General features: G+C 34.6%; 1 protein-coding gene across 1 annotated transcript in view; it reads left to right on the top strand.

The window, feature by feature from the left end:
- The window catches only part of puf (ubiquitinyl hydrolase 1 puf), a 1022896-nt gene that overhangs the window by 137579 nt on the left and 865858 nt on the right, over nucleotides 1–19459 (top strand). Inside the window, exons 7-9 of the mRNA XM_090376705.1 lie at nucleotides 1721–1858; nucleotides 5851–6069; nucleotides 13803–13959. Of these exons, the coding sequence (XP_090232831.1) occupies nucleotides 1721–1858; nucleotides 5851–6069; nucleotides 13803–13959 (514 nt within the window). The remainder of the gene's footprint in view (nucleotides 1–1720; nucleotides 1859–5850; nucleotides 6070–13802; nucleotides 13960–19459) is intronic.

The raw sequence follows: 19459 nt of genomic DNA, 5'->3' as shown, positions 1-19459 counted from the left end.
TCACAACACAAATTAATGATCTGGTATACAACATTTCTTGCGGTGATTGCGACTCGTCTTATCAGGGTTCGACCCGTTTTTCTCTTAATATTCGTGTAAATCAACATGAAGCCTCAGTTCGTTTCTCGTTCAGCAGCGTCAGAATTAGCCTTTCATGCCATTAACGAAAAACATACTTTTTTATTTAACGAAGCCAAAATACTTAACGTTCAACGTAATTATACGCGACTATTAATTGCAGAAACCGTTGAAATTAAATTGCACGAGAATTCTGTTAATGTTCGGCGGCCATATTTGATCTCCAATGCGTGGACCTTTACGCGCATGCGCGAAGACAAATAATCTCTATTTAAGTATCAGGTTTAACCCGATTCGGTAATTTTCGTTCCTGTGATCACGACATACGGTCAAAAAGCGTTGTCAGCTTCAGGAAGGAAAATCGTTTTGAATATTTTCGTTAGATTCTTTTAATTGCGTTAATTTGATTTTTATTTGTTTTAAATTGATTTGATTTGTGTTAAATTGATTTTTATTATTTATAATTTACTCTAATGTACCGGTAAGTTGTCGATTTTTTTTTCGTTTTTTCCGTTTTAATTTCTGGAGGGTATCATACGGAATTATCCCCGGGGGCTCACATCTGGTGAGTATGGGCTTGGCACACCCAGGGTCCTGAGCTGGATATCATCATTCTTCTCTTTCTTGGTGATTCCCTTCTACTTTTGACTCTCTCTCTCTCTCTCTCTCTCTCTCTCTCTCTCTCTCTCTCTCTCTCTTTCTCTCTCTCTCAGGGTTACTCGGGAACTTTTTTTTTTTTTTTTCCTGGTGCAGCATAAGCCTCAGGCTTCCTTGCATCATGTGGATATTAATAATAATAAATAATAATATAATAATAATAAGTGTTCTACGCACTATGTTGAGGTATACTCCTTATTATTTTACTAATATTATTATCAACGTAGAACATATATTGAGTAGTACAGCTCTGATTCATACTATCTAAATAAATTAAATTAAATGTTATTAATTTAATTTAATGTAACTTTAATTCCCACATTGCCTTTTACTCAACATATATGTGAATTGCCTTCATAAGTAATATTTTTAATTCATAAGGATATTGAGAACCTAAGACAGATGACTTTCATCAACCGGTGAAATACCACCACTTTGCTTATTGGAGGCTTGAAGTGGTGAAACCCATGTTTAGTCTCTAGAGCAAAGTTTCCGGCATCCCCCTCCCCCCCATACTTCTCCTTCAACCCATGCACGGTACCAAGTACTATAGGTTTTTGATACCTTTTGTGTTTGGGGTTCTCATTAAAAAAAAAAAAAAAAAAAAAAAAGACAGAATTCTGTCCATTAATTTACAGGATTTTAAAGATATCAGACCTCTAATGAAATGGTGATCAGCTTATTTTGTTCCTAGTCATAATTCTATTGCAGTACAGTCCTTTTAGTTTAGGTTAAGCAGTTTTAGAAATTTAAGAATAGAAGAGGTGTTTTGGGGAATAAATGTGGGATTTTGATGAATGACAAATATATATAAATTTAAAAACATAATTAAAATTAAATAAATTAAAAAGCATATGTAGATGAATAATTTTGTATACACATGCTTTTTAATTTATCTGTTAACAGATAATAAAATTTTTATGCATATTCATGGTCAAAATTCCATTTATAGTGATATATGTATAATATTTTTCTTCAAAAACAGAGCCACATCAACATGTATAATGAACTTTGTCACAATGAAAACTTAGTGGAAGCAGAGAGTGTTGGCAATGCATTGGCCACATGGCTGACAGAGAACAAAATCATTGAACTCATATTTGGGCCTAATCTTCATGTAGAGGTAAGTTTATTTTTATTATTCTTTTAAAAAATATCCAATGATTGTATTCCAGAAGTTGCTTTTTTATATTTACTTCAACCTAAAAATTTGGTATCACATTTAATTTTTCTTAATTTTCAAAGTTTTTATTAAAATAGGACCAACTTGTTTACCATTCTTTTATTAAAATATTTCATGTTATGTATAAAAATCAAAAATAATAATATTTAAGACTAAAATATATTTAAGAAATTTCTAGAATATTTGAGAATATTCCAGAAAGGTATAGTAGACTCTTCAATGTGGTAGAACATTGTGCATGATTCTAGACTATTCTAGAAAGTGGGAGTATTGTTACAATATTATAGAAGATTCTAGATGATTCTAGAGTGTTTTGCAATAATATAAATTGAGCAGTAAGAACTGTAACTTATAAAAATCAAATACCCGTCATTCAGAAAGAGTTTTTGGTGTAAAGTTTTTTTGTTTTGTGATAAACATGGCAAGAAATAAGGAACTGAGTGTTGAAAAAAAAGTGTTATTATAAATCTGCATAAAGAAAGTTATTCTATGAGAAGTATTGGCAAATAACTAGATGTTTCTTTTAAAGGAGTACAAACTACCATTCACTGAGTCAAGGAAACTGGCAGTTTAAACGAAAAACCATGATTAGGATGATCACAGGTAATACTGGAAGCACAAGATAAGATCATAACACTGATTTGTAAATGCATTAGATGACTTACTGCACCTGAAATCTGAGCTGTGACAGAGAAACTTTCATGTCTACATCCACTGTAAAACTTCATCTTAAACAAGCAGGATTTCATTGTCATGTGTGGATGGATGAATCCAAATTTAAAGTTTTTGGATCCAGGCGTAGAGTTTCTGAGATAGTCAATAAAAGGAAAAATGGTGCTACATTGTTTAGTGCTTACAGTCGTCAAACACAGTGGTGTTTCCATCACACAATGGGGTGGTTTCTGTTTTTCTGGAGTGGGTGACTTTGTCAGAATTGAAGGAATTTTAAGAAAATAAGGCTATTAAACATTCTTGAACATAATGCATATACTCTGGACTCTGACTTTGTGAAAGAAATTTTATATTACAACAAGACAGTGACACAATGTACAGCTCTAAGCTGTGCAGGGACTTTCTAGCAACTAAATAATGAAGGAGGGGTATTGCAAATTATGGTAAGGCCATCCCAATCTCCTGACTTAAATCCAATAGAGCTTTTATGGAATCATCTGCACCAGTGGTTCCCAAACTACTGAGATCTATGAGCCCTTCAAAAAAAAAAAAAAAAAAAAAAAGAAAGAAAAAAAAAAAAAGGTTTATGAACCCCTTCAAAAATGGAGGGAAAAAAAAATATATTCATATACCCCATATATATATATAAGGGAAAAAAAAAAGAAAATTCAAAGTTTTATGTTTAAAACAATTCAACTTTATTCTTATTTTTACATAAATATATAATAATAACTTTATTTACCATCAGTTTGCTATATATAGAACGAATAATTTGACCAGTTCCAGAGTCGTTTTGTGGATTCCCTGGAACTGGTCTGCGGACCCTCAGGGGTCCACGGCCCCAGTTTGGGAACTGCTGATCTAGACCAGGGGTTCTCAACTGGTGGTTCGCGAAAGTGTTTCCGGGGGTTTGCACTAAAAAATTCTGTAATGGTGTCTGCTTAGATATACATAGGTATATTATTGTAAACTACAAAATATAAGGGCTGCCTCCGTAGCCAGGTGGGCAGGAGCAGCAGTGTGTAGCACACGCTTCTTGATCAGATCGGGGTTCGAGCTCGTGGTCAGGGAATGACCACCGCATATCTCCGGAGCAATATGGCCTTAGTTGCTAATGCCTAAAAACCAAATAACAAACAACAACAACAACAAACAAAATATAACTAATAATAAACAATAAAGTAAAATAAAATTAAAGAATTGCCAAGGAAAGAAACTACATCTACCACAATTTCTTATAATTACTTTACTATCTTACAGTATATCATGGTAAATAAATATCTGAAATTATTTCTTGACTAAACGTCTGAGTATGAAAAGGGTTGCTTATGCATGTGTACTACACTTCCATCATTTCTACTACCCAGGTAGTATGCATGCATTGTTTGATTACATCTCATATTGTGAATACCTTCACAATGAGCTGCCGAGGTATCGTAATGCTTCACCAGTGGAGAAATGTTGCTTATTCTCGGCGGATACCACCCAGATGGGACCGTTTCGAAGCTTGGCTTACTCATCGGTGGGTGAGCAGGTACCCTGTTTTTGCAAATTATGACAACCCAATTATGAAGTATAACTCCACAATATGAGAGATGCTTGATCTAAATATATTTCTTTACTAAATTTCTAAAAGTATGTAAAAGGTTGTTTATGCGAAATATAATCAACCGATGCATGCATAATACCTAGGTAGTAGAAACGATGGGGGTGCATTACCCATGCATAAATAACCTTTTTTAAATAAATATGCTGTCCATACTAATTTATTTTTCATTCTCAAGGATCATTGTTATGTATGGGTACTTTTTTTCTTAGAACCTATAATACTTAGTACTGTGCATAGGTTGAAGAGATGAAAGAAGATACTTGTTGACATTAGACTTGAACTTCTGTAGATTGTAATTTTTAGGAAATACGTATGAAGGAAGGTTGTTCCAAAAAACAGAAATTGAATGAATAAATGAGGAAGAAGAAATGTTGGTTCTGTGGGATTTAACTTGGACAGTAAAAGGATGTTCACTGGTTGCGGCACGTGTTCGGACTGCTTTGAGTGAGAGAGCGGGAAATTATATAAACCAATTCAGAAGAACAGTACCCATGGAAGTATCTGTAGAAAAGGCATGCAGCAGAAACAGTACGTCTATGAGACAGAGAGTGGAGAGACTGTTAGAGATGAGTCATTAATTAACCTAACTGCCCTCTTCTGAATGGAATCTAGAAGCCTGAGAGATGTTTTGGGGGCATACCCAGATGTGGAAACAATATTTCATGGTAGGGTGGATTTGCGATTTCTACAGAGTCGACAGTTTCTTATAATGAACACCTAACAATGTTCAAATTAGAAGAATCTTTAAAGAAATTAACTAATGCACCTGCTCCAGATGCATCTTAATGAAAGAGCCCTATACTCTCTCCTAAAACTTTTCATCTGAATTTTTGTTGCACATTACTTTCCTATCTCCTGGTGTCATCCAACTCATTCCAAAGCTGCAAAAAGATCAATCAGATGTGCATAATTGTAGATAAGTCTCACTTACTACCTGCTCAGGTAAGATTCTGGAGAAAGTGATGCGCAGTCATGTATCTGGGAAGTCAAACCATTATGAACCAGTTTAGTTTTCATAAAAATAGATCCACCTAGATCTTATGATTAAGGCTGAGGCAAACATGCAAAATGCATTCATAAAGAATGAACATTGGGTAATGTGAGCTTAGATAATAATTTAGAAATTATTCATAGTATTAATCAGCAATTTACAAACCTTAGTATGTCTCTGAGCTTGTGGTGTCTTCGTAGCCAGGTGGGAAGGAGCAGCAATGCGTAGCACACGCTTCTTGATTAGACTGGGGTTCGAGCCGGTCACCACCAAATATGGAGGATGTGGAAAGGTCAGGGAATGTCCATCGCATATCCCCGGAGCAATATGGCCTTAGTTGCTAATGCTCCTAAAACCAAAAATAACATAACATGTCTCTGAGCTACCAAGGCATTATGTTGAATACCAAATTCTTAAGCAGTGCTGTTAGATATAACTAAAATATATCTAACAGCACTGCTTAAGATTAAAAATTAATCTTAAGCAGTGCTGCAAGATTAAAAATTATACAATTTGTTCTGCTGTTTTTTTTCTATCAATGTTACAGCCCTTCTCTCCCCCACCTTTCTGTAATCAAACTGTATATGAATATTTTTATTTGAATAGTTTTGTGTACCTCTGAAGGAAAATATTTAAAGTGAAACTGTTTTCTTTTTACAGATCATTAAACAGAGCCACATAATTCTAAACTTTCTAGCAATGGAAAGCTGTATTACTAATGATCATATAGATGCTATCTGGTCAGCAGCCCAGTTAAAACACTGCAGTCGACAGGTGCTTGATTTACTTCCACCTCTTATTAAAAATTTAGAAGTTGGGCCTGTTTTACATTTGTATAAACTGTTGTGCAATTTTGAGCCAAAGGAACACACAGAACAGGTATGTATCTAAAATGTTAATTTCAGTATATTTTTATACTAAATACTAATTTCTCATAATATTTCAGATTCCTTTTTTTTAGCAACCATTAATAAAAACATCATTATAGTTATAAAGAAAGCAATAATTCAGCTGGTTCATAATGGTTTGTCTCTTAATTTATACTACATTATCATTTGAATATTCCTTAATAAAAATACAGTAAGAATTTGGACCCGTGGAGTTGATTTCTTTAGTTCTGGATATTGTGAACTCTACCAAAGATAGATTTCATACAAATGTCAGTGTCTTTCCAGAAATGTTCTTCCTGAATGGGATCTTGGTGGCAAGGTAGTGGCTGTATCATGCTAGATTACTTTTTATTATGGTAATCTCAAACATGAAAGGTTATTGATACTCCTATATGATTCTGGTACTGTGTTTATGTGTTTTTAACCTTGCTGTTTTTGCGCCACAAAAATCAAATCAAATTATGTGTTTAAGGTTGAGAAGACAAGGTATTTAATCACACTGGAATTAAATTTTTGTACCTTAAGATTGTGCTCTTAGACTTTATTTACAATTGAATAATGCGCTGTAATGTAAAAATGTGTTTGTGCTAAAATGCAGGCTACATCCAAGGGTTAGGATTGCAGTGTATCAACACAGTGAACATTTAGTACTCCTCTACATTTAGAGGAGCATGCATGCGTGATCGATCACACGTGTGTAACTTGTGGTCAGAAGTATTATTCTTTACACATAGCTAATGAAGCTTTTATTTTAATTTACCTCCTTTAAAAAAAGGAAAGAAAAAGATGTTGGTAGTAAATAAGAGTTTTTAGGCAAAGCAATGTCGTGATAAGTGGTTTGGCTTTATTATCTGATTAAAAATACCAAAACAATTAGTGGAAATTTTAAGCATTTCTTTAATATGGCATCAACAAAATTCGAATTCTTGTTAAGTGTAATCAGTCTAGAAATTCTGAAGAAAGATTTCACATTTCGAAAAGCTGTGTCATTCTATTCCATTTTAATTATTTAACTATTGATAGAAATATTAAAAAAATGTAATAGAGGGAGGAACTGTCGAGAATGTCCCTCCCCAAAGAATAATTTTTGACAAAAAAGTGGCAGAAACTGTCCACAGCTGATTTTGTAATGTAACACCCTCTCAAAGAATAATGTTTGATCAAAAAGTGGCAAAAAACCATTCACAGCTGATTTTGTAATATAACATCCTTTGGTGTTTTTTTGGAAACCCTCAGAAGTTATGGACAGAGTGTGATGTGAATTGATATAGTAACAATATTCATACCTAGGCATTCTTGTTACGTTGCATATAAATGTTATGGCAGAATGCTCAAGTGTAGATACGATCTTAGTTTTCAGGAAACATTTAAAATTAAGATTGGAAAGGAGGAATTTTGTTTCAAGGAAATAAGCAAAATTAATAAATGAAGAATAAGAAAAGTCTGTTGCACTCAGAATAAATGAACCACCGATTTATTATAAAACAGTGGAGACCATTAAAAATAGATAAAGAAAATATGCAGTAAAAGTGTTAGTGAGAATCTTTGGGAATGCTGTTCACTTTTTATTGGCTAGTGAAATATATAAACATGCACCATACAAAAGTAAATATAATACAGAGCAGCTTGTATTTGCCCATTGGATTCATACATTTAACACGTTGACTGCCAAGCTAGTTAAAAAAAATCCCCAAAGCCAAAAAATATTTAGTAAATAATTTGATTAGTAATTCTAAAATAAATATTGTAATGTCAGCGTAATGCCATTTTTTTGCTTAAAAAATCAGAGTTTTTGTATATGTGGCCAATGTGGCCCAGTAGGTTACTTTATTTCTTGAGAAGCCATGTCGGCCACATACGTGTGATGCTATTATGGCATACATATGAAGGTCGTTTGTGATTAGTTTATTGCACACGCTGCAATAAAACTAATCACGATAAAATAAACTCTCAAATGTCTCAATACGTTTGTCAGTATTGTTAGGGATTTTGTGAAAAAAAGTTTGTTAGTGCACTGTATTATCCCCACTATCATTGTGTTGTGTTTCTCCGCAAGTTTGCACAAGTGTTTTGTAAAAAAAAAAAAAAAAAATCTAAAAAGCAATGGCTAAAAGAAAATTACTAAAAGAAGAGGAACTGAGAGAAATTGCAGAAAATCTTAGTAGTAGTTCTGAAGGTGAAAAATAAGATTTCGACTCTGATGATTTGGTAGAATATCCTGACTGGGATATTTCTTCAAATGAAGAAGGAGATACTGAAATACGGAAAAAATATTGAAGAAGTGCTTCAAGACTGGATGGCAGAAGAAAACACTGATGAGCAATTTGAAAAGACCGAAGAACCTGAGATTGAAGCGACTGAAACAAATGAAGCCATTGAATGGACTGAATACAAAGGTTACCAAAAAAGATTTGATTTTACAGGAAAATAGGGACTGCAAATAGACGTATCAAGAAACATTGTTTTTCATTGTTTTTTGATGAAGAAGTAATAAATCTTATTGTAACAGAAACAAACAGATATGCTGAACAGAAAATTGAGAGGACCCGAGCTTCGCTACAGTCATCTAAAAAAAAAAAAAAAAAAAAAGTGGGTTCCGACAACTGCTGATGAGATGAGCAAGTTTTTCGGACTTCTTATGTGGATGAGATTAGTAAGATTGAGGAGTATTGTTGCATCTTACTGGTCAACCAAACCTATAAAATAAAAACAAACTTAGTAACTAAAATTGTCTCGTAACAGATTTGAATTGTTGTCGCTCCTCATTCGCTTTTCAGACAATAAAACCACTCTTCCAGGGGACAGGCTCAGTAAGATACAACACTGATAGATGTTTTGCAGCTGAAATATCAGAAAATATTTTTCCCCGGCCAAGATTTCGTCATTGACGAATCTCTTATTCCTTGGAGGGGCAGGCTGATATTCCAACAATATATACCAAATAAAGCTCACAGGTATGAAATCAAGCTGTTCAAGTTTTGTTCCACTGAAGGATATACCCGGTCGAGCAAGATCTATTCAGGTAAATCTGAAAATTATATAAAATCCACAAGTTTAGCTGCAAAGGTCTGCGAAGAGTTATTGCAAGGATTTCTAAACAAAGGTTGCACCTTGTACGTAAACAATTTTTATATCAGCTACCATCGTTTATACCAGTTATCGTTTCTTCATCAAAAAACTCACATTGTTGTTCCATTACGAGCAAGTCAAAAATTTATCCCCAAAGAAGTCATGTACTCAAAGCTAAATAAAGGGGAGATGATCGCTAAAGAAGAAAAAAATGGAATTATTGTTCTAAAATGGTGAGATGCTTGAGATATGACTACTAACAACAAAGCATGCCCCAGAAATGGTTGATGGCCCCTCCACCAGTAAAGGAAGATGGAAAGAAGCCAAAAAAAACCCACTTCCTATTCTAGCGTATAATAAAGGAAAGGCAGGCATTGATCTGTTGGATCAAATGGGTTCGTATGCCACAACGCCAGAAAGGGGGTAAAGTGGAACCAGAAATTAGCGATAGAATGTTCCTGGCCAAATTGATTGACAAGGCCCTTAGCATATACTTCCTCCTATCATGTCTGGGCAGATTTGCAGACACTTTCAAATTTAATACTAATTTGCGGCATTTAATCAACATTGCCCAATGTTGATCTGAGGAATTACAGGTAGCCCTTGTTTTGCGCTAGTCCGATTTGCGCCGATTTGCAATAGTGACAGTCGCTAACGACAAGGCCATGAATATTTATTTTTTAATTTTTTTTTGTCGAATTTGTTTAAATTGTCAAACAAAATTTATTGGCATCATATTGTACTATGTATGATGCACTGTATACGTGATCAAGGACAATCTGAGCCAATCACAGATAATACAACATCAGCTTTGCAACCGATGGAGCAGGGGGTAATAGCCACCTTTGAAGCTTATTACCTATGGCAAACATTTATAGAAATGTAAAAGTTTTAGACGAGTCCAACATTACCATCACAGAATATTGATGGTCGTTTGATGTCTTAAAGGGCATCAATCACATTAACACAGTCTGGCAAGAAGTGACTGTTAATTGTCTAAATGGAGTGTGGTGTAAACTTCTCCCAGATTTCATTCATGACTTCAGAGAATTCAAGCCACAACAGAATGTTGTAGAAAACATCAGCAAGCTGGCACAAGAGGCAGAGTTAGAAGAAGTTACAGTTGAAGATGTAACTGATCTCTTGAAAAATCATGTACAGATTCTTTCAAATGAACACCTTGAAGCTGCAGAACTTAGCCAACAGCAGGGGGAAGAGAAAGAAGAAGATCCTCCTCTAAAAATTATGAAGACCAGTGATCTACAACTGATTCTTGCAAGTGTAGAATCCCTCATTAATGAGTTCTGTGACATTGATCACAACTGGGAGAGGAGTGCCACAGTTAAAATGGGTGTCATTTCAACCCTGACCCATTATTTCGAAATTCTTAAAGAAAGGAGGAAGAAATCCGGGCAATCAACACTTGCTTCTTTCTTCAAAAAAGGCAACCTCCTCAACCAGTGCCTTCAACAGAAGATCCTCAACCAGGACTTTCAAAGCCCAACTAAAAATTTGGCATTGCACTAAATTTTTAGTTGGTTTTTCACTGTCAAAATGTTTTGTAATTTATTTTTTCCTTATTATATGTAACTGTATGTAGATTAAAAATAAAACACTTTTTTTAAATTAAAAAGTTTATTTATGAACTTTATATACTTCAGTATTGAAAAGGATAGGTAAAATTTTTGGTTCCCGGAACCTAACCCTGTGATTTCCCATTAATTCCATTATGGAAAGGGTTCCATTTGCACCTGCCCCCCCCCACCCACCCATGAACCTACCCCTTGTGTAAATCAAGGGCTACCTGTACTTAACAAGTAATTCCTCTGATCTACTCTTAATTACTCTGACTAAAAGCAAAATTTCTTAAATCAAGTCTACAATTATCTTACAATTGCAACTGTCTTTCAGTTGTAAGACTGCACCTGAAATATTGTGTGACATAATTGATTTTCCTGCATTAAAACATAGCTGCCACTTTTCTGATCATACACAAAGCCTTTCAGAAGGTTGTTCTGAAGGAGTGCTGCTTTGCAATAACTGCTCATTTATCATTAACCATTCACTCAACCTTTGCGTGATCTGCAAATTTTGACATCAAGCTCTATATTCCTTCATTAATGTTATTTAAGAACATCAGAAACAGTTGTGGTCCAAGAACCAAGCCTAGATGGTGGAACCACTTTTAATGTTCACCCATTTTAAAGAGTAACCATTAATCACAACCCTCTGCCTCCTGCCTTGCAGCCACCTTGCTGTCTATCTTAGTTCATTATCCTGGCATGTTACTACTTATACAGTAACAAGGCATTTTAGTCGGATGCCTTGATAAAATCTAAATGAACAATATTGAAATTATATCCTATGGCTGGCTGACAAGTACCTGTCTTAAACTATCTAATCAGCTTAGTTAAACATGATTTGTCCTTAACAAAGCCATGCTGTGTATCTTTGAGAATTCCATTTCTAACTAAATATCCCTGTATTGAACTCTTTATCAATGCCACCTTTATGGCAATAAATTGTTACTTCTCTAATTCAAATAAATCATCTTTGATGATGAGTCCAGTGATGTTCTCAGACTAATTGTTCAGTGCACTATTTCACTGCTTCCCTCAAAATTACTGTTAATGTTGATGGTATACTGCCACTATCTATAGCATTATTTGCCTTTGTACCCAAAGGTTTTCTTATAAATAACCTTCTATAATTTGGATATTGCAAAGCTTTATTTTCATTTTAAATTTATTGTTTTCATTTAAAATTTTCATTTTAAATTTATCTATACACCACGTGGCACCTTTATTAGCTACACCTACCTGATGGTGAGTAGCCTCTCCCCCCAAATCCCCAGAATAGACTGGATTTGTCATGGCATAAAACTCAGTGATGTGTTTAAAGCACGTTACAGCGATGGGTGCTGGCCTATGTTGACTCAATTGCTTTCCACAGTCGTTGTAAATTTGGATGATTGCAAATCTCTACTTCTCAGAGCTTGTTCCACCTCATATCACATGCGGAGGCTGGGAGGCCACTATAGTAGGCTAAATTCACTCTCATGTACCTGGACTCAGTTATGTGCAATTCTGACCTTGTGATATGGCATATTATCTTTTTGGAACAACTCATTTGCAGACAGATAAACTGAAGCCATTAAGGAATATGCCTAGTCTTGTCAGAAACAGTTTCCATTATAATTTGTGGCATCCAAATATTTATCCTTTAGTATCAAGGAGCTCAATGTGCACAAGAAAACCACTTGCCATACCCTTACACTGGCACTATCAGCCTGCATTGTTGTCCTACCAGGTGAACAATGCATTGTCAGCCTGCATTGTGGAACTGACAGGATGGGTTGTAAACTTATGCTATTTTTATGCTGGTCTTCCCATCAGAATGAAACAGCAGGAACCAAGATTTGTCAGACCAAGCAACATTTTTTTTCTTTTCGCCCCTTCTAATTCTCCACTATTGAAACTTTCATGCTGATAGTAGTGGAACCTGGTTCTGTTGGCAGCTGTTGTGCCCTATCTGTTATATGGTATGAAAAGTTGTTTATTCAGAGCATCCTTTGATTATCAAAGTTGCACTGGGTTGTAATTTGACTGACTGTAGCCTTTTTATGTTGCATAAATCTTGTCATCTTCCTTTGGACTCTCACATCAACATGCTGTTTCTGATCTGTGGTCAGAAACAGCTTATTGATGGGAGAGTCCAAAAAACATCCAACCACTGACAGTAAAACAGTCTTGATACACCTGAGACACAATCATATGTTAAAATCTCAGCAGAGTTGCAGTTTCCAAGATACTCATACTGGCACATCTGGCACTGACTACAGTGGCACATTCATTGGCATTTAAATCTTTTTCTTTGCCCTTTCTTAAATTTAATTGCACACATAGATAAGTATTCCTACTTATCTACCACCTTCTTTGTATCACGTGGTACGAACATATGATGTTGTTACTGAAGGAGTGCTCCATTTCACAAAAAGATAGGTGAATCTAATAAGAAAGTAAAGTAAAGTTCTGTTTATGCTCCTGGATGGCTATGTGGGGTCAGAGAAATTTTACAAGAGAGAAAACAAGAACATCACTGTATTTAGCAGTCACATAGAGTAGAACCACAGTCAGCTTGTGTGATATGAATTTAATAGTGACATTTGCTTTGTTAAGGTAATTCTCTTATTGTTTATTAATATTTCAGTGATATAGATCAGCGTTTCCCAATCTTTCTTCAGCTATCGACTGCTCTGTATTTGAGGTAGAAACCACGGGTCAAAAATATCAAACTATAAATGCAAATATATAATAAATATTTTTTAAATACAATGATATGTGTTCATACTTAACAAATATAGTGTATGTTAGGTCATTATATTTATATTTTTGTCCCCTGTCTCTCTTAATGCAATTATTGCCTGTGCAACAAAAAGCTCTGTTTTATTGTCAACTCTCATGGACCACTTTTGTAAGTTACATAGACCACAGGTTGGGAAACACTGATATAGATTATTTTTGAATGCCATCCAAAATAATAAATTTTCACTAAAACTAATTATATATAATTTAAAAATCCCTAATATTTAAAAGGTGCCATTTTAATATACATTTTAAAATAGATTATTAATTAATATTATTATTTTTATAGACTCTTCTGTTAGCATCAGCTCTTATTAAATTCATTTGGACCAATGGTGGAGGGAGTACTACTATCATGGGGCCCGAAATGGGAGATCATTCTGCAAATAATAGTCCTTTCTCAGTATTAATGAAAGGAGCAATTCACATGGGTGAATTTGGAAAAGGTAAAAGCATACTCATTTCTGTTTATTTAGTTCTCCTTACTTGGTGTTACTCTGGACTGCTATTTATTTAATTTTAAAGGAAACTGCATTAATATTTTATCATATACTGTAAAAGATAGTTTTCTGAAATGTTAAGATGGTCATTAATAATTACAAGTTTGAGCACATTCCTAACATCTAGATGTCAGAACCAGTGAAAGCTGGTATGTAATGTTTGCTGTATTGATTAAATGTTTAAGAAAAATTGTGTAATCTTATTTTTGTGGTCATATATGAGGGACATTGGAAACGTTCATGACCTGAGTATGAAGGGTTTGTGTAGGGAGTCTGATAATATGTTACTTTTCAGCATAGTCCCCTTTGGAGTTGGTACACTTTTGCTTTTTGGAAGATTTGCGGCCTGAGTATGAAGAGTTTGGAAGGTTTGCGGCCTGAGTATGCCAGGCAGGTATTCATTTCAGATTAGGAAACAGAAGTACAATGAGGCTAGATCTGGTGAATATGGGAGATGGTTCAAGATTTCAAAGCCATGCTCATGCAGTTCAGAAATGGCAGTGACAGACTTGTGAACTATCCTGGTGGAACAAGACTCCTTTGCTAAGTTTTCCTTGGATCAGTACTATATGTGCATTTGTCTTAGATGTTTTCCTGCAAATATCTCACAAGATCTGTGTAAATGCTCCTGTAACTGTCTGGCCTCTCTGAAGGTAATTCACTAGCAATGCTCCATCAGCATCCCAAGTAGCTGATGCTGTCACCTTGCCAGCAGAAGGAATTGACTTGGCTTTCTTTGGAGAAGGAGGCTTGAGGTGAAGAGCTGTGTTTTCCACTGTTTGGACTGCTCCTTTCTCTCTGGTTGAAAGTGCTCTTTCTGCAGATTTTTTGTGTCATTACAGTGAACCACAGCGGAGTTGAACTAGTTAGGGAGCTGCCCTACTTAAGATACTATTCATGTGTACATGTTCTGTTTAAAGCTTTTCATTTTGAGCACTTCTGTTGGCTAATGAGCCAGTTGTGCAATAAGTATGGGGAAGTTTTCTGTAGTGCTACTGAGTGAGCTTCAATTGGCATATGTCTCCAATTTAAATAAAGTCGAACTTCCCTATAACGAATTCGATAAATCCGGTGAAAAAATTTTTTATAGAAAAATTTCGTTATACAGAGAATATCTTTTTTATTAGAAATTGTTATCTAATTAGAAAATGAAAATGAATCTACATTTATTTTTAATGTATTTTATTTCAAAAACATACTTATTTAAATTACGTTTATATAATTTTCGCTGGTAAGTATCACAATTTAAAAAAATCTGTAATTTTCTTTTTGCACAGTACAATTAAAAAATTGTCTGATTCTCAAAGAAAACCTCACATTTATTCAGAGCATTAAAAACATTATCAGGTACATTTTCACAAAACTGTAGACCCATACGAACCGTTTTAAAAGCGTTAATCATTTCTTTGTGAGTTGGCTTTTCTACGGGTTGTTCTGATGCGTCTTCAGCATCATCGTTAATTTTTTCGTGATCATGGTCGTGTCTAACCCTGTTCAGCAGTATTTCATCTTCATTTTCGATGTTTCCAGACGATTCTAATAATGTCCAAAAGTTTTTCAGTTGTGAAAAGGGCGGTTCATCTTGTTCGTCCAGTGGTTGTTCGACTTCTGTATTCAATGCAAATCCCGCTTTCGAAAAACAATTTTGAATAGTATATTCAGTGACATCGTTTGTCCAAACTTTTGCCAGTTCAGAGATGCAATCTCTAAGGTTAATTGTAACCTCCAAGTTTCTATTTTCTGATAATCATTGACAATATTCATTATTATTCTCTTTCGATAATTAAATTTAAAATTTTTAATAATGCTTTGGTCCATTGGCTGGAGTTTTGACATTACGTTTGGTGGTAAAAACAACTTCGCACTTTAAAGTTTGGCAGGATGTGCCGGACAATTGTCAGTTACGAACATGATTTTCTTTTTTTCTTTTGTTATATGCTTGTCTAGTTTTAATATCCATTCTTCAAAAATATCACTTGTCATCCATGCTTTTTTATTAAAAGGTGTAGTCAACTTCCAAAGATTTTGTGCCTCTAAAACATCTTGGGTTTTTTGATATTCCGATGACTAAAAGTCTTAATTTTTCACTTACTGTCATATTCGCTCCAACTAGTACAGTGATTCTTTCTTTGCTTTATTTTCCGCCAAAACATTTATCATCCTTAAAAGCAAGTGTTCTATTCGGTAAACATTTAAAGAATAAACCCATTTCGTCAGCATTAAAAACATCCTTACACTCATATTCTTCCAAAATCTTCTTTAAGGTATTGTTCCTCCAACTGTTGCAATCTTCTTCGCTTATATTAACACTTTTCTCCACAAATAACCTTTTGCACAATTCTGTGGCGCTTCTTAAATTTATCTAGCCACCCAGTGCTCGCATTAAATTCTGTATGTCCAAGGGACTGTGCAAATTTCAGAGCTTGTTGCTTAATTATTATGCCTGTGCCTAATAATTAAAATCGTAGATAAACTGCTTGCAGATATGCCATATTTCTCTGCAACATCTTTTTTCTTAAAACCCTGGTCAATATCATAACAATCTTTGCTTTATCATTAATACTTAAACACTTTCTCTTCGACATTGTTTTCACAATTGTAAAAATTACTGGACTGCAGCTCTTGCCGATACATACACCGCAAACTTTGCTGCGCTGGCCATATAGTGAATTGTTAGTACTGTACCACCTACTCAATGACGTTCGCTTGCCAATTCAACAGTATCACTCAGTTTGAAGAAATATACGACTTTGTGAATTTCTTTTATTCCGCTTTCATTCATATATACACGAAAGAAAATTTATGATTAACGTATGCTGTATGTTACTTTTCAGGAAAAAAAAAAAAAAAAAAAAGAGCATATAGCCTATGTGATTGATGATGAATGAAAAAAAAAAAAAAAAACATGAAAAACATCTACTGGGAGTCCAGTTAGACGAGAACGGACATATCATATAATGATTGACATGAAGGTCACATGGTACAGTTGAGGTGAGAAGCGAATGTCACTCAGTAGGCGTTTTTAAAAACCGACTATGGTAGCATTCTATGTATTGCCGCTGCAGCATGCTAAAGGATTACCGCAGCGAATTTCATTTTCCCCTGAGCCAACATCAATTTACAAATCTACCCTATTTATTGTAAAGTTTACGGCCACTTTTAAGAAAACCCATTTGGTTTAATAACTGTAACAAAAATGAAACAAAGACCCTCCTACAGGTGTCAATGGGCACAAGTGTTCACTAAAAGGATGATTATTTAATTCCAGATGCTAATGCGCAATTTCGAAAGGAAGGAGGCAGTATATTTGAGCGACTGTTTAGCAGTAAATGCTTAAGTCTTCAAAAATGCTTTTACTAATTTTTTTAAAAATTCGTTATAGAGAGACTAACACTTCATTATATGGGATTAATTTTACCTGTAATTTCGTTTAAAGGTGCAATGTTTTGCGAAAAAATTCGTAATATAGAGAAATTTGTTAAATAGAAGTTCGTAATAGAGAAGTTCCACTGTATATTGATGAACATTGTGGTCATCCTGGAGTAGAAACAGAAAATTTATTTATTATTTATGATATCTCATATTACTTATGCTAATGAAAAAATAATTAGACACAGTTATGGACTTTTGAACTATAGGCAGTTGTCAAAGCTCGCCGATTAATGTTCCCCGAAGATCTGGAGTATCTCCACTCACCCCTGGTATCAAAAACAGAATCGTGAATTGTGTTTACTTTATTTATTACCTAACACACTACAGGTTGCTGCAACAAGTGAGATAAAAGATAACTAGACCAATGTTTACAATAAGCATACAGAAAAAAAAAAAAATATATATATAAATAATGAATCATGGATGGGCAGAAGCTGAAAACAAAATATAAATCTTTACCAACTATAAATAAAAAAAATAAATTTTTTAAAAACGTTTTTACATTAATGGTTAATTGATTTTTATTATATTTTACTACTCACTTAATACTCACTTACTACTCAAGAATAAATAATCTTCTTTGATTGCAAGGTTGTGCAATATTTTCAGTATAAATATATTGTGCTTACTACTACTTATTATTTATTGTCCTTACTACTCACTTGAAACACTGCTTTGCATTGAAATAGAAATGATTTTCGGAATTGCTATGAAAGTATGATGCTGCTTAGACAATTTAGTCCCCTTTGATGCATGTGCTTTCATGTTCCTTGAGTTGTGAACTAAAAGGCCAATGGATAAATGATAGAATGAAGGATTTCATCTGCTGGGGGACTCCATCTCATTGTGAACAACATGGCACTGACATCCAAAACAAAGAAGGGCTAACATTTCAATAACTTCTGAACCCATCTAAGGGTTGGCTTGAAAGCTGCGGTCTCATGCTGTGCAAACAGCTTACAAATGAAGTAACCCAGTGGGATCAATGATCAAACAGAAATCAAGTAAAACCCCTTCAGTGATATTCCACTCGGTGTCCTTTAATAAAATTAGTCAAAAGTAAGTTAATAGTATGAACAGTTTATGGGAAGAGAAAAAAATATTTGTAGGGGGGGAAAAAAAAAAAAAAAGGTTAGAAGTGAACATTAGATCTGGATATGTGAATATAACCAGCAGACATGAAGGTACTACTAAACAATATCAGCTTTTCTGTCAAAACAGTTTTTTGCCTATGGGAATAGGAGGAATGTTGGGAAAAGAAGGAAATATTTTTGTTGGCAGTAACCCATTGTAAGATTCAATTAAGGTTAAAGAATAATAAAATAAGACTTTTTTTTCTCTAAGTTATCTCCAAAACAACTTTAGACACAAGCAGTGCTCACACTTCATGGTCATTCCCTACTATGGAATGCAGTAATGACAAATATATAGTAGGGACAAAACTGGCTCATTTTTCAGGTGGTAGATGACTTTCATCAATCGGTGAAATATCACCACTTTGCTTATTGGAGGCTTGAAGTGGTGAAACCCATGTTTAGTCTCTAGAGCAAAGTTTCCGGCATCCCCCTCTCTCCATACTTCTCCTTTAACCCCTGCACGGTATTAAGTACTATAGGTTTTGATACCTTTCGTGTTTAGGGTTTTCATAAAAAAAAAAAAAAAAAAAATACTTCTAGCATTGATATACTTGCACCTGTTCCTACTCTTAGTTACACTAACACAGTCCATGTATTTACTTGTTCCACGATGACTCCCAGCGGTCCTGGAAATCCCCAGAACCTTGCTTTCCAGGCTACTACTCATTCCACTAGAAGCAGTTCAAGAATCACTTTTGCCTGTGTCTGTGGCCACTGTTAATCTTTTAGTCTGTGAATCCCACCCCAAGCTAGCCATTTTCTGACCCACCTAACACTGCCTCTATAGCATTAGCAAATATTCTTGCAACCTTTCTATTGAAGTGTACCCCATTACTGTAGAAGCAGTCTCTCCTGTTAACAAGCACAGACAATGCTGA

The sequence above is a fragment of the Mastigoproctus giganteus genome, chromosome 6 (assembly GCF_048544385.1).
Source record: "Mastigoproctus giganteus isolate SK-2022 chromosome 6, ASM4854438v1, whole genome shotgun sequence".
Lineage (NCBI taxonomy): Eukaryota > Metazoa > Arthropoda > Arachnida > Uropygi > Thelyphonidae > Mastigoproctus > Mastigoproctus giganteus.
This window is presented reverse-complemented; position numbering and strand designations above follow the sequence as displayed.